The sequence below is a fragment of the Oryza sativa genome, chromosome 11, assembly GCF_034140825.1.
Source record: "Oryza sativa Japonica Group chromosome 11, ASM3414082v1".
In the NCBI taxonomy this organism is placed as follows: domain Eukaryota; kingdom Viridiplantae; phylum Streptophyta; class Magnoliopsida; order Poales; family Poaceae; genus Oryza; species Oryza sativa.
The window spans coordinates 2,302,279-2,316,151 of record NC_089045.1 but is presented as its reverse complement, the minus strand read 5'-3'; the positions used below and the strand labels follow the sequence as shown (position 1 = coordinate 2,316,151).

The 13,873-nt window shown below is 41.2% G+C and overlaps 1 protein-coding gene across 2 annotated transcripts; it reads left to right on the top strand.

The window, feature by feature from the left end:
* Positions 1-9,414: 9,414 nt before the first annotated feature.
* Positions 9,415-13,684, top strand: LOC4349777 (uncharacterized). 2 transcript variants are annotated; one of them, XM_026021542.2, is made up of 6 exons: positions 9,415-10,227; positions 10,323-10,696; positions 11,446-11,589; positions 11,664-11,910; positions 12,195-12,277; positions 13,457-13,684. In XM_026021542.2, exons 1-4 carry the CDS (start codon positions 9,900-9,902, stop codon positions 11,892-11,894), a joined length of 1,077 nt encoding a protein of 358 aa, XP_025877327.1. In that variant the 5' UTR covers positions 9,415-9,899; the 3' UTR covers positions 11,895-11,910; positions 12,195-12,277; positions 13,457-13,684. The 2 variants fall into 2 exon arrangements, with proteins under 2 accessions (XP_025877327.1, XP_025877328.1); XM_026021543.2 differs by having other exon boundaries at positions 12,195-12,281.
* Positions 13,685-13,873: the final 189 nt, after the last annotated feature.

Here is a 13,873-nt window from a genome sequence, read left to right as displayed (position 1 = left end):
TCTCTCCTTTGACCAACTTGGCTGATTGGTTGGACTGCAAAAAAAGTGTACTGGAGTACGTAGTACAGCATACGAGTACGTACCTCCATTTTATTGAACAGTAGACATAACCAATGCGATGCACGATGTCTTCAGAAAAAATGGTGAGAAAAATAAAGATGCGAAATGTATCTGATGTAGGAACAAATTAAAACTTCAGATTAATACCAATATAATTATTTCTAAATGCAAAAATAATATTTAACCCTAGTCTGCATTTTTTTTGTTAGCATGACTACATGACAGCATAAGGCACATTTTAAGGCCAATATTTTTTGTCATATGCTGTAATCTTATTGAATCTAGTTACTTCCTCCATTCTCGAATAAAATTGACCCTTACACTATTCAAATTTAAACTTGGCAGTTTGTCTTTTCGTAAAAAAAATACTTAAAAATATGTGATATTATCGAAGTATATGCCATCATAAATATAAGCGAATAACTCCGATCCATCATAATGTAATAATTGAAAAGTAATTTCTGTTTAGAATGAGACGGTTGTAGTTAACAGTAACAATTATTCAAGAATGGAGGAAGTATCTGCTATGCAAACCCTATAAAAATGTCCAAGTAAGATTCTTTTATTCTAAATTTGTACCACTGTATATTTGTCTAATTCTTCTTTACCAGTATGTCTTTCCTTCCCCTGTTTTTTCCTTCACACTTTGTTGTTTATATCATAAAGTCAGCAAGAAAAAAGCAATCACATTGGAGGATGTGCCCTGCAGTTCAGTACTTTGGGCAATAGCTATTGTACAGCAAGTTATCCCTCCATCCTTTTTAAATAACTGAAATCATTGTGTTTACAGTAAAACTTTGGCCACTATTTTTAGTAACAGATTTTTATAAAAACTTAAAAGTTTTAATTTGCATGGAAAATCTAGAATTAATACAATACAACATTAATTCACTCGGTGAATCATTTTACAACAACATTAATTCACTCGTTGAACAATTTTAAATCTATAACTGGTCAAATTTTATGTAGTAAAATAAATAACATCGGTTATTCCAAAAAAAAAAGGCCGTTACATAGTTTAAACAAGACTAAAGTGTTTCCCAATCTTTCTATCCATGGCCAAACTTTATATAGTAAAATAAACAACACCGGTTATTCCGGAAAAAAAGGCCGTTACATAGTATTAACAAAAAAAATTAAAGTGTTCCCTAATCTTCCTATCCATGGTCAAATTTTATATAGTAAAATAAACAGCATCGGTTATTCTAAAAAAATGGTCGTTACATAGTTAAAAATAAGAAAGAAATGATTCCCTATCTTTCTCGTGTTTTGAATTTCATGCTCATATAAAAAACATGGAAGAAGATAGAACGGTGTCTCAATCTTTGACAGTTCCAAATAGTGTAAAAAGACAATAGAACTAATTAGGATTTATTTGGAATGCAAGAATATTCATGAGTTAGTTCAGTTCTTGTAAAAAAAACTATAAAAAAATCCCACATAACCCATTTTCCTAGTATTATTGGTCAGTCTCCAAACACTAGCCCAACGTACTCCAGAAACAGCAAATGAGGGAGGTCTGCATACCTTTCCATGAAAAACCAATTCTGTATTTCTTTTAATCAGCCATTCGTTAAAAAAAAAACAGCCTGAACAGCTGTCCAACTGGCGCTGAGGGGATAAGACTGAAAGGAGTAAAGCTCTGCCTTTCGGGAAATCAGTGTAGTAGCTGGAGTTAATTCAAAGTTGAAAAATAAAAAAAGCCCAGTCAAATCCATGATGCGCTGTAACTGTAAAAGCTCCAAATCCTCGTTGTTATAAAACAAATAGATGGGTATGAATAAACAAGGCCTCCGGTGCTATCCCATCCATACCCTTTTTTTTATCCCCAATGACAATGAGAAAGAAACTCCTACTGGTGGTAAAAGAACTTAAGGAGCACCAGACTACAAGAGAAGCAGAAACAAAAACAGTGGAGTATCAAGTGTAAAATACTACTCAACAAATTGCAGAGAAATTAGTTGTGCAGACTACAGAGTAGTAACAACTTGAGCGGGTGAGAGGGAGTTTCAGTATCCCTTTCCTTGGAAACAAAAGCTTACAGTGCTAACGCTGTAACTCTGTGAAGCAGTACAACAGCTAGCTGGAGCAAAATTTGTGCAGTGGCGAGTGCAAAAGATGGGGAGATATGTGAGCTGCGGATCAATGGTTGGATACGCAATGTAGTACACTGTAAGTAAAAGATATTGCATTTATTGCATTTCAGATACTGAAACATGCATTAACAAGGATTCTCCCTCTAATGGCAAACATGTACTGATACTAGTGTAATTAGACATACCTATTGGTTTTTATGTTAGACTGCTAAACTAAACGGTTAACAATCAGGAACCAAAGAACACATTTCTGATTGTTAGGCCATAACAAGAAAGGAAAATATAAGGAAAGTTTTGTTGAGATATTGACAGTTGGGGTATGGATTAATGGATAGCTGTACTTGCTTCAAGAGTACTCACAAGAAGCCAAAACTCGCCTCCCAAGGTTTAATATAATAGAGGCGATTACCAATAAGCTTTGATTAAAGAGACGTGATGGTAGTATTGTGTAATTAGCCAAAGAAAGTGGGGATTCTGATACGAAACGTTTTTGCAAGCTTCATGTAATATAAAAACAACAAAGTGGCGGGAGAAGCTCACACACCTCTGTTCTTTACACCTTTTAATATGCAAAAGAGGTGAAAGCAAAACAGGAACCAAAATTATAAAGCTGCCAGATGATAATTAAAGTGAAAACAAACAGAGAAATCAGACCTAGAGAACCTTTTCCTATAGTAGGCTGCAAAATAATATGGTGTTTAATCTAACCTTGCACATGGCCTTCGAGCACCCTTCCAAGGCAAGTAGCTGCCCAACTTGGCTGAGGTCGGGGAACAATGGAAAAAGGAAAAAAAAAAAGAGTTTCATGTCCTGTCAATTGTCAACAATGTGCTTTCATTAGTTGTTGGATGTTAGTAACTCTTAAGTGAAATATTCTGTGCTTAAATATCAGGAGTCGCATACCTTCACCTTCTTAATGAATCGTGTGAATGAATCAGTGAATCAAGAAGGAAAACCCAGTTGATCGATTTTGAATCGACAGAACTGGGCATTGGCAGTTTTCAGTCCATTACTCCAATACAAGTTACAGAGTTAAAGTGTTAATGAAGAGCTCTGAAATCAAACACCGGTCGCGATAACCTAACTCAAAATTTCTGCAGACGATGATAGATAAGAGCAATCTTCTATGACAAATTCAAGTTAAGTACAGGTAAATCCTGCAACCATTTGTGATGAACTGTGTCAGCTTGACGATTTCAGTTCTTTTTTCACCTTTTCCATCATGACCAAGGTCTTGCACTCTTGCTCTTGCCACACTTATAATAAAGAGCTTGAACTAAACCGTGAACTTTTTTATCATTCAAACAAATAGGATTTACTTGAGCATGGGTATTGATGAATGAACTTATAGAGTATTACATATTCTATATATCTCATCACTAAAACAACAGGACCCATTATCATGCTTGAACTTACGACACTTCAGGGTTTTTTTTTTGCCCCAAGGTAAACCTCGAGGAGGAGGACAGGGGTTCCTGTTTTATATTAAGAAGAAAAGGAATTGACCCAGTTTATGACAGAAACTGGGCCTGGAGTGATTTGCTACTTCAGTTCAAACACAATCCCTAGAAAATAAACTGAAGATGGTATTGTTTTGAGATGTACATAACTACATAAGGCAGAATATATATTTGTTCAGTGCAATGTGCAGAAAATACTTGTGGCTTTTCATATGTTTCGCAGTGAAAGCACAAGTTTTACCTCCTACCATACCACCAAAGTTCATGGTGAAGCACTCAGCCTATAACTAAATATTTCAGTGGCACCAATGCATATACTTCCTACTTTCAGACTGACTTCATGTTAAAATATTAGTCTACAAGTAACATAATGAGGATGAGGACTGTGATGCAGCTTTTATTGATCAGTAATGCCACTGGCAAACAATTTACTAGTAATTAATGCAAAATGGGGTACGAAAATTACCTGTGATGTTCTCATCCAAGGGACGTACCAAACTGTCTTCCCATGAGGCTCAGATAATTTTTCCTCAGAATCCTGGTTGTTAATTATTTGTGTGGTTATTTCTATTTATCACTGTAGAATCCATGCCATTTAACTTTAAGTTTTACTACCCAATAAGTATAAAGGTATGGAGTTCCGCTATATGCGCAAACTACATTGTTAGATCTGTGATCAAAGAAGGTCTCATAGTACTGTAATTTTATTTGTATATATTATTACAAAGTTATAAACGGTAACATCTTGGAAACCTTACAGAAACTAATATTTTGGTAAGGGGGGGATACAACTGAAAACCATACTACATTCTTGTGGTGTAGGACAAATTTTACAACAGCTCTTAGAACTAGAAATTAGCAGGCTGGACATCAAAAGTCATAAAACAGCTAAACTGAAACTAAGCTTCCCTTAGATCTGAAGCAAAATCTTGAAAACTGATACATATAGTTCAGATCTGGGGTTGGGAATATGCAGTAGAAATGATTCTGCTGAACAAAGGGAGGTAATACCGTAATACACAATGCAAGCAACATGTGAGGTAAAATATAAACAAACGGAGCTAGTGAGCTATAGTGGTCCAAGATTAACAACTTTAATTCACATGTATTGAGAACCGAGATTTCACCAATACAGAAGAAATCGTTCCATTACTCTATATATGCTTTACTGTCTCCACACATGCTACCATCAATAAGATTCATGCTTCTCTCAACCAACAGTTTATATCTTATCTAGATGACTAGGTTGGTGGAAGAAAGGGCAAACACATGTTGCCATCATGAATTGAGGTGACTTACAAATTGATCTTTCAATTTCCAATATTATGGTTCTTTTAATAAGCATTGTTTACATGTAGCCAATCGGTCCAGATAAGATGATACTCCTAGACAAAATGCCCAAATGATCTATACAGTATGAGGGTATTCTATACGGAGTAATACATTATCACCGCAAAATTTAGAGACTTAACATTAAACATGCAGGCAACAGCTTAATCCATGAGCAGGCAACCCTCCTGTAATAAATCAGGTTCCCAAAAACAAACGTTTGCAGAAGATCATTTCTCCTACTATTAACTTCGACATGACGCTCGTCGGCGGAAAAAAATTCGACGAGATATTGTCTCGGAAGAAGAATATGTGAAAAGAGGAGTTCCTGGGAAGCGATCAAGGGGGCTCACCGATTAGTGCAGAGCAGATAGAAGCCGAGGCGGTAATGGGGGAGGGCGAGGGAACTAGCTCACAGGGAAGGGGAAGGGGAAGGGCGAGGAATCCGGGAGGGTTCACCGGCGCGGGGAAAGGTCGACGGAGACGGCGAGGAACTGAGGTCGCCTCCCTCGCCGCCGGCTCCGCCCGTGCTCGCCGGCGAGATGTGGGGTGGAGTGATCGCCGCTGCGGTTGACGTGGGCCTGGGCCCGATTAGGCCTGCAAAAGGATGGTGGAACCACTTCGCTACGAGGCTTCCTAATCCAGATCTTCAGAATTTCCAGGCCTTTGGGTTTGGTACGCTTCCAATCCTTGTAGGAATAAGTTCACCTAATGACCCTTAACTTGCCAACGAATCCGATTTTCATCCTCCAACTAGAAAACCAGATTCAACACGTCCCTCAAATGTCAAAACCAGTGCACATTAGGTCCCTTAACGGTTTGGACGGTGGTTTTGGCTGACGTGGCGCCTACGTGGCTATTGACTCGGTCTTCATCTAACGTGTCATTGACGTGGCGGTTACGTGGCAATTCGATCTAAAAATAATAATAAACCCCATGGGACCCACACGTCACTTTCACACAAATTAATTCAAAAAGGTGGGACCCACGTAGGCCCCATATGTCATTCTCACCCCCCCTCTTCTTCTTCCTCCTCTCTCTCCCCATCTCCACTCTCCTCTCCGCCGCCACTCCCGGCCCCGATCTCCTACACCAAGAAGGCGACTCTCCTACACCAAGAAGCGTTGTCGCTGCTCAACACGCTCCAGATGCAGTTTTTCGAGGCCGTCGCCGAGCTGCAGGAGACCCTCGACCTGCAGGACGCGCGCGCCCGCCTTGCCCGTGAGACGCGCGCCAAGGACGCATCGATCCTCGCCTTCGCCAAGAAGCTCCGCGAGGCACACCACGTGCTCGACCGCCTCGTCGACGACTACGCCGACTACCGCCGTGACCCCAAGCGCCCGCGCGGCGCAGCGGCGGCGGACGACCCCGAACCGGTGTCAGACGGCGACTTCGGCGCGTCGCTGCACTCCAAGCTCGATTTGCTGAAACAACAATTGATTTGATGGTCAAAGCTAAACTGTCAGGATCAAATTCCCACTAGCAAGATGAAATATAAGGATAAACAATTGTTGTTTATCATGCAGATAAACAACAATGTTTCCCGCTGCCTCATCCTCTTTTCTGCTGGGCATCGCGGGCGGAGCGGCGGGGCGGCCGAAGCAGCCGACGGAGTGGAGCTGCCGCGCTCGCCGGCTTCCTCCTTCTCTGGCCACCTCCGCCGCCGCCATTCCGCCCCTTCGCTCCACCGCAAGGACAAGGGAGAGCCGAGAGGGATTTGTGGGGCCCACGTGGGCCCCACATATTTTTTTTAAGCTGACATGTGTGTCCACCATTTTTTTATTAATTTATGTGTGAAACTGATATGTGGGTCCCACGAAATTTATTATTTTTGTTGATCGAATTGCCACATAAGCGCCACGTCAATGCCACATCAGATGAAGACCAAGTCAAATTAGCCACGTAGGCGCCACGTCGGCCAAAACCGCTACCAAAACCGCCAAGGGACCTCATCTGCACTGGTTTTGATAGGTGAGGGACCCGTTGTATCTGGTTTTCCAATTGAAGGACGAAAATCGGATTCGTTGACAAGTTAAGGGACCTCAGATGAACTTATTCCATCCTTGTACACCGAAAAGGAATGTCTATTGTGACTCCCTCCTCCTGTTGTTGGTCAAATCGCATCCCTCATCCGTAAAATTGGTTAGAACACCTCCCCTAACTTAATGATATAAATTGACTTCTTGGGTGTTTTGTAAAGTGATTTTTGTTGACGTGACAAGTTGAAGTTGTATTATATTAAGGAAAAAATAACAAAAAATCTTTTCCTTCTAATATATTGACGTGCAATCCTTTTATGCGTTGACGAAAAAAAGGAAAAAATACTTAGCACGAGGAAGCCAAGCGGCGGCATTTGTGAAGGCTCAAGCTCGCGGGAAGGGGATGGTCACCACTGGGCTGCCATTGTCGTCCAAGGAGTCGACCTTCGGCTCCGATGACAGTCGGCAAGCCTAATAGCAACACGAACAATAGATTGGGACATTGTCGTCGCTTGGGGAGGAATAGGGGAAAAAGCTCAAACCATGCTGCACTGCTCCATTACCTCGCGGTCTCCCTAGCCTCCTTCTTCGGCCTCCTCGAGCCCTGACGTTGACTCACCGACCTACTGCCTCTTTTGTCTCAGCTCTTCTTATAGATCTAAGGCCGCCGCAACCTAGGTTTGTATAGCTGACCAACAGGATCTGTCTCTCGATCTCCCCCCGGCCTCTAGCTCCTTCCCCATCATTGTCGACTTCTACATCCCACCATCGCCCACCAGGTCCCCTTTATCGTGATACTCCCAACAGTGGCTCCATCATGAGTGGTGGTGACACAAGCAAGCATGAAGATGGGCAGTCTCCGGGTAGCCTTGACATCAGCATGAGTAATGCAAGAATGCGCTTCTCTTGCTCATCATTGGCAAGCGGTCGATACCCCCATTCCAAATGGCACTGGAAGAAGGAAGGACGAAGAGTGGCATTGATTTTTGGAGATGGTGAAGGGAACAAATAAGTGCAGGGAAGAGGAAGGAGGAAGAACAGGGCTTGCCCATTGTGGCCATCTTGAACTTTGTTCGCGCGCTGCTTCGCCATTGTCGATTCATCCCTTAGAGGGCGGGCGCATCCTCTGGCATGTCCCACCCTCGCAAGTGCTTGCGAGGAGAGAGAGGGAAAGGTGGGGGAGGAGTAAAGGAATGCATTGACACATGGACCCTACCGTATATGTTTTGCCACATTTCACTGACATTTGGGGGGCCACGAGCTGCCTCAGCGAGATAGAGAACCTGATCGCAGATAACCTACCACATATGCATAAACCACTTCCCAAACCATCAGAAGAGTGGATTTGCATCAATTTTCCAAGATGGGGAAGGCTTTATACCTAGTTTTGTGATTGAGGAACGCAATTCGATCAAGGTAAAAGTTGAAGAGGTAAAATAGACGTATTCCTACCTAGAAATACTTTGAGTTCAGCCCATATGAGGTATGTCAATTTTTTTTTGGGGGAACTTGTCTAAGTATTTGATCAACGGTAATCCCAGTTAATTCTCGTTTAAGTAAAACCGATTGGGTTTTTTATTGCGAGTACTGGATATGATGATGCCCTGCACTTACCATGAAATTAGTGGATGAATGCGTGTTAAATATTCTTGTATAGAAAACACATGTTAAATATTGTATAAATGATAGATGAATATACATTGAAATATTATGAAAATGGTGTGGAGTGATTATTTAATATGCTTGCATGTTAAGCTCTAAAATTTAGTAAATTATAGATTATGTGGCATTTTTATATGTGTTTAAAGTTGTAATAGTAATTACAAGTGGATGGTAATATGGTATGTTTAAATGTTGAGCATGCTATAACTGCATAGAAGACATAGATAAAAATACTACAAAGGAATTAACATTCTTAAACTATGGTGTTATAATATTTCTTAAAACATACCATGCCTTCGGCTATGGTGTCAATTAATGATGCTTTAATTCACTGGTTCGTTTACCGTGTTAGAGAAGTTCCCAACTACTATAAACGAACATAACCTAAGAGAATAACGGGTTGTTTTGGTTTTGCTGATGTACGACATATCAAGGGTGACAAAACCTTTTTCAATATTTTGACATAATAACATGTCTTAAATTGGTACAGTAATACTCTCTCCGTATTCGTATTTTAATGTATGACGCCGTTGACTTTTTAATCAACGTTTGACCATTCGTCTTATTCAATTTTTTGTATAAATATAAAAATATTTATATCATGTTTAAAGAATATTTGATAATAAATCAAGTCACGATAAAATAAATGATAATAACATAAATTTTTTTGATAAGATGAATAGTCAAACGTTGATTAAAAAATCAACGATAGGAAGGGAGTACTACCTTGTAGTATAGCAAATCGGACCTTATTAAAGGACTATACTTCGTAGTACTCCAGTATTTAAAATGTCAAGAGTATTTCGTAGGTTAAATTTTTAGGAGTAAACAAAATTCAGTGGACCGGAGTACGGAGTACCCGACGCCTCCACCCTCCTCCCCCCTAATCTTCCCCACCACCGCCCCCGCCCCCACCCCCACCCACGCCCGCCGCCGATGGCCCCCAACCGCTGCGCTCCGCCGCCACCGACAGCTGCCTCATCCGAGGATACCTCCTCCGTCCCTGGATCCGACGATTGGGTGGAGTAGAAGCGCGAGCAACCCAAGAACTCCAGCAGTGAGAGCGTAGCAGGTTTGAGAGAGAGAGAGAGAGAGAGAGAGAGAGAGAGAGAGAGAGAGAGAGAGAGAGAGAGAGAGAGAGAGAGCAACCAATCGAAGAGGCATATGGATCCAAGAGACTGAGAGGAAAGGAGAAGAGAGGCAGAAATTGCTGCAGTCGAGCGAGGCCAAGAAAGCCACCCGAGTCCCCTTCCTCCCATAGATCCAGCTCCCGCATTCTGATTGATGATGGAGTGAGGAGATTGCCTGAACCGATGGAGACATTGCCAACCCGTGGAAGGAGCAACACGAAGAAGGTGAAGGCGAGTGGGGGCAGCACGGATGAGGCGAGGCAGCTGGAGGCGAAGCGCCTGTCCTTGTACTCACGGAGAAATCACAAGCGTAGAACCACACAAGAGATCACTTTCTTTGGGCTCATATGGAAGAGAAGCAAGAATGACCTACGTAGCAGCAAGCTCAAGGCAGATGATGTTATTCTTAGAAGCAGGGATGGCGTAGGCTCGCCGATGAAACCGACCTGCTTTCTCTGCTTCAAGCCATATCGATCAGACTTGATGTATATCCGCTGCGAGAGTTGCAGAAGTAGGTATACTTGTCAGTTTTGCAGAATGAAAGTCTATTATCTTTATTTGTGTATTGTTGTTGGTTTTGACAATTTGATGTTCTCCTGTGCACAGATTGGTTTCATGGAGATGCCCTGGAACTTGAGGAAGGAAGGATAGCTCAATTGATTTCGTACAGATGCTGCAGATGTCGGAGGAGGCCGTTGCCGAAATGTCCTCATTCAGATTTTTACTATTCCAAAGTGCCTGAACCACAACCCGTCAGTCAAGAAAATGCAGATGACATGCTCTCGAGCGAGGAAGCTGCTGGAGCAGATGGAGATCCACCGCTCGATTCATCTGGAGGAGTTGAACCAACTGTAGAAGAAACTGTTGGTGCTAATTTCTCAGCGAACATGAAAAGCTCTGTCCCAGGAAGTGTTCAAGAGACTATCTATATGGATGGTTCTTCCCATCCTACTCATCCTGTCAGCAAGGGGGTTGCGAAGGTAGAACTTGTGCCAACCGTTAAGTCTGAAATTGGGATTGGCGGTTCACCTAGCACAATTATAGTTTGTTTTTCCACTACTAAGTTTTGTAGATTTTTTCCAGAACCAAAAAGAATAGTTGATAGAAATTTCAACTTGCTGTCCTTGTATGATCCTAGAGGCTAGATAAATCGATCCAATATTTGTACTTCTTTTTGCCTATCAACTGTTCTTTTGCTGCATAATCTATGTCTTTCATATGTGCGCTGTGAAAACATGATTTCAAGATTGAGAACGAAATCATTGAAGTTGTTACTCATTAGAAGATCATGCATTTCTCGTGCACTTAGTTCAAATGGGCATATATGATAATCTTTGTTTACAAGAACTAGGTTGTTTAGCACATGCATGATAAAAAGTGAAACTTCAAAGGCATCTAATCAAGTCAAGGATCTTGTAGTGCGCATTTTTAGTTCTAGTGAGAACAGAAACTCTAATACATCCTATATTCCTATGATAGATGTGGTGTTTTGTAACAAAAAATGCTGGAATTAAGTTCAATGGAGGCATATCTATTGCAAACCATGGTTTGGATTGTACATTCCATTTTTCAGCACCAGATCAGCACAAAATATTCCCAAAACAAGGTTTTTCATGATTGCATCTAAATCTTGTTTGCACTTTGTGATGATTTTGTTCGCATACAAAGTTCAGAGCTTCCTGTATCACCTATATACATTTGCAAAGTCTTAGTCTTTTAAATAATCCAGGAGGTCCGGCCATATGATGCATGCGTTGCATGGTATGTACCTGGTACCTGCCGAAGATCGGCCCCTGGGGATGATAGCCCCCCACAAGCTGCTACAGTGGGGAGCAACTTTGCCAACGACCACTCTGTCATACTTCACCAGGCTGTATGTTCCAGAATTGTGTATAGTTTATGATTTTTTCTGTGTGACGTTTGCTATCTTATTTACACTTTTTGCAGTATGATGGTTTCCGGGCAATAGCTGCGGAGACAGGCTCATTGTATGAGCATCTAAGGCAAAAAGACCATCAGACAAGTGATGATATCATGATTACCTTGGACAAACTTCAGCAGATTGCTTTGCATCATATGAAGGATATTGCCTGCCATCAAGCCAACAATGTAGTTCAACCATCTGATCAGAGTAATTCTAGGGCTCCAGTGCCAGACACAGATGCTGCTCCACCATAGTTAACGGTGCTACCAAGTGAGAAACCTTTTCTTTGTTGCTGATACGGCATTTTTGACTAATAATTACTATATCAGCGAAACCTTTCTTTGTAGGAGCTGTAAACTAAGCAGGGACGGAACCAAAATATGATCACGCCTAGGGCTATGAGTTATTGCCAAATTACATTACCGCTTAAGAGTTTTCACAATGTTTTTATATATTTTATTGGGATGTTGTGCTAAGCCTAGGACTTAAAGCCCTAACTACCCCCTGCCACTGAAACTAAGCATATATCAATTATCATTTATGTTTCTGTGCAGGCAATTGATGGAGCGCGAGGATGTAATCAAGAATCCTGTACAAATGGTTGTGTTTAGCAGGAAATGGTAACTTCAGTCTTCTGGTGGGTATGTTCTTGAGATTTTTTTTTGAGAAAATGGATCAAAACCCGGCCTCTACACCCAAAAGGATGTACACGGCCAGGGTATGCTCTTGAGATAATTTCTGCCTTTCTGGCTAGTTTCCTGCTGTTAAAAGTAAAACCAATCATTATCATGATAACATATCCATAGAAGAAAAAGCTCACCTAGAACAAACAATTTCACCCAGCTCTCCTTGGAGATCTATTGCCACAACCTGAGATATCTGTCCTGTTCTCCATAAAATGTTGGCCTTAGGGGTCTATTTTGGACTTTCAGTTCTCCATAAAATTCAACATTAAATTTACCGTAAGAGAGATAATTTGACTAGATTGTTTAGTTGTGTTCTTCCTGTCATAGTTTCAGCTTATAAAATCATTTTATCATTTACTAATTCGTCATGTGTATCCCTAAAAGGCTGGTTAGTAGGAAAGCACTTAAATGAGAAAGTTTCGTAAGAAAATATGCTGCATACCGATGTTCGTATGATATTTTATTCGTAATATGAACAATCTTCTTGTACGTTATACACTGCATTCATGTAAATGTTAAGTCAGATAATTCTTGTTTCACCATTTAGTCTCAATGGTTTCGTGTGGAAATACTAATGGCGAGTGAGTTTGGGGCATCAGTGCTAGACATCTTCTTTGGATGCTCCTTGGGTTCCTGACCACTCCATAAGTGTCATATTGTATCCAGCACCCTTAAGAGCTTTCCCCTTTTGTTACTTTCTGTCTTCCTCTCGCAGCCAAGTGAGCCAGAATGCCTCTTCCCTATCACCTGTCACAGAGCTCTCCCAGCAGCATCAGTAGAACCTGTGGCCTCATATCACATAAGCACCATGGATGCTGCATGCCTACCAGAAGTCTATGAAAAATACTTATTGGTAATCCATTTGATAATAGGAAAGTTCACTGAGAATCCATAGCAACAAATCAAATATCTAGCTCATGGAGTTTCAGCATCCCTTAATTTGCAGATTGGATCCAAGTTACTTGAATTTCAGACACGCTTTCATCGCATTTGTCCACCTTCCATATTCCGTAAAACCACGTCATTCTTATAATTTGGACTTGTTCGAAATCTCCCTTTTCCTGTAAGATTTGAACTATCCATGTACTTATGTAATAACCTCCTTAAATTACCTACTCCCATTGATGCAGGCTGCTTCGCTGGATGCACCTGATGCGGCATTTGTGAATTGTGATCAGCGCTGCTGCACCTGACGAATAATTTTGTTTTCCTGTTGCATCTGACGAATGATTTTGATTTTCTTTTGCCGCATGACTCGAACTAAACTGATCCATGTCAATATGCTACTACTGATGTCTAATGAACTTGGGACAGATGTGTATAGTTAATGTTGCTGTATCTGATACTACTTCCATCCATTACTCACGGTCATGTCTATAGCACTAAGCATCCTGTAGGCCTTTACGCGTCTTCCTGACAGTTAGCGTGATCTACAGAACCCGTGCCTGCAGGGAAGGCTGCAATTAACGATGCTTCTTGCTGTTTTGCATTATTACAATCTTGATCACCGTTGTTTCGGGGTGCAAACACCAAACCATAAGCCTGGA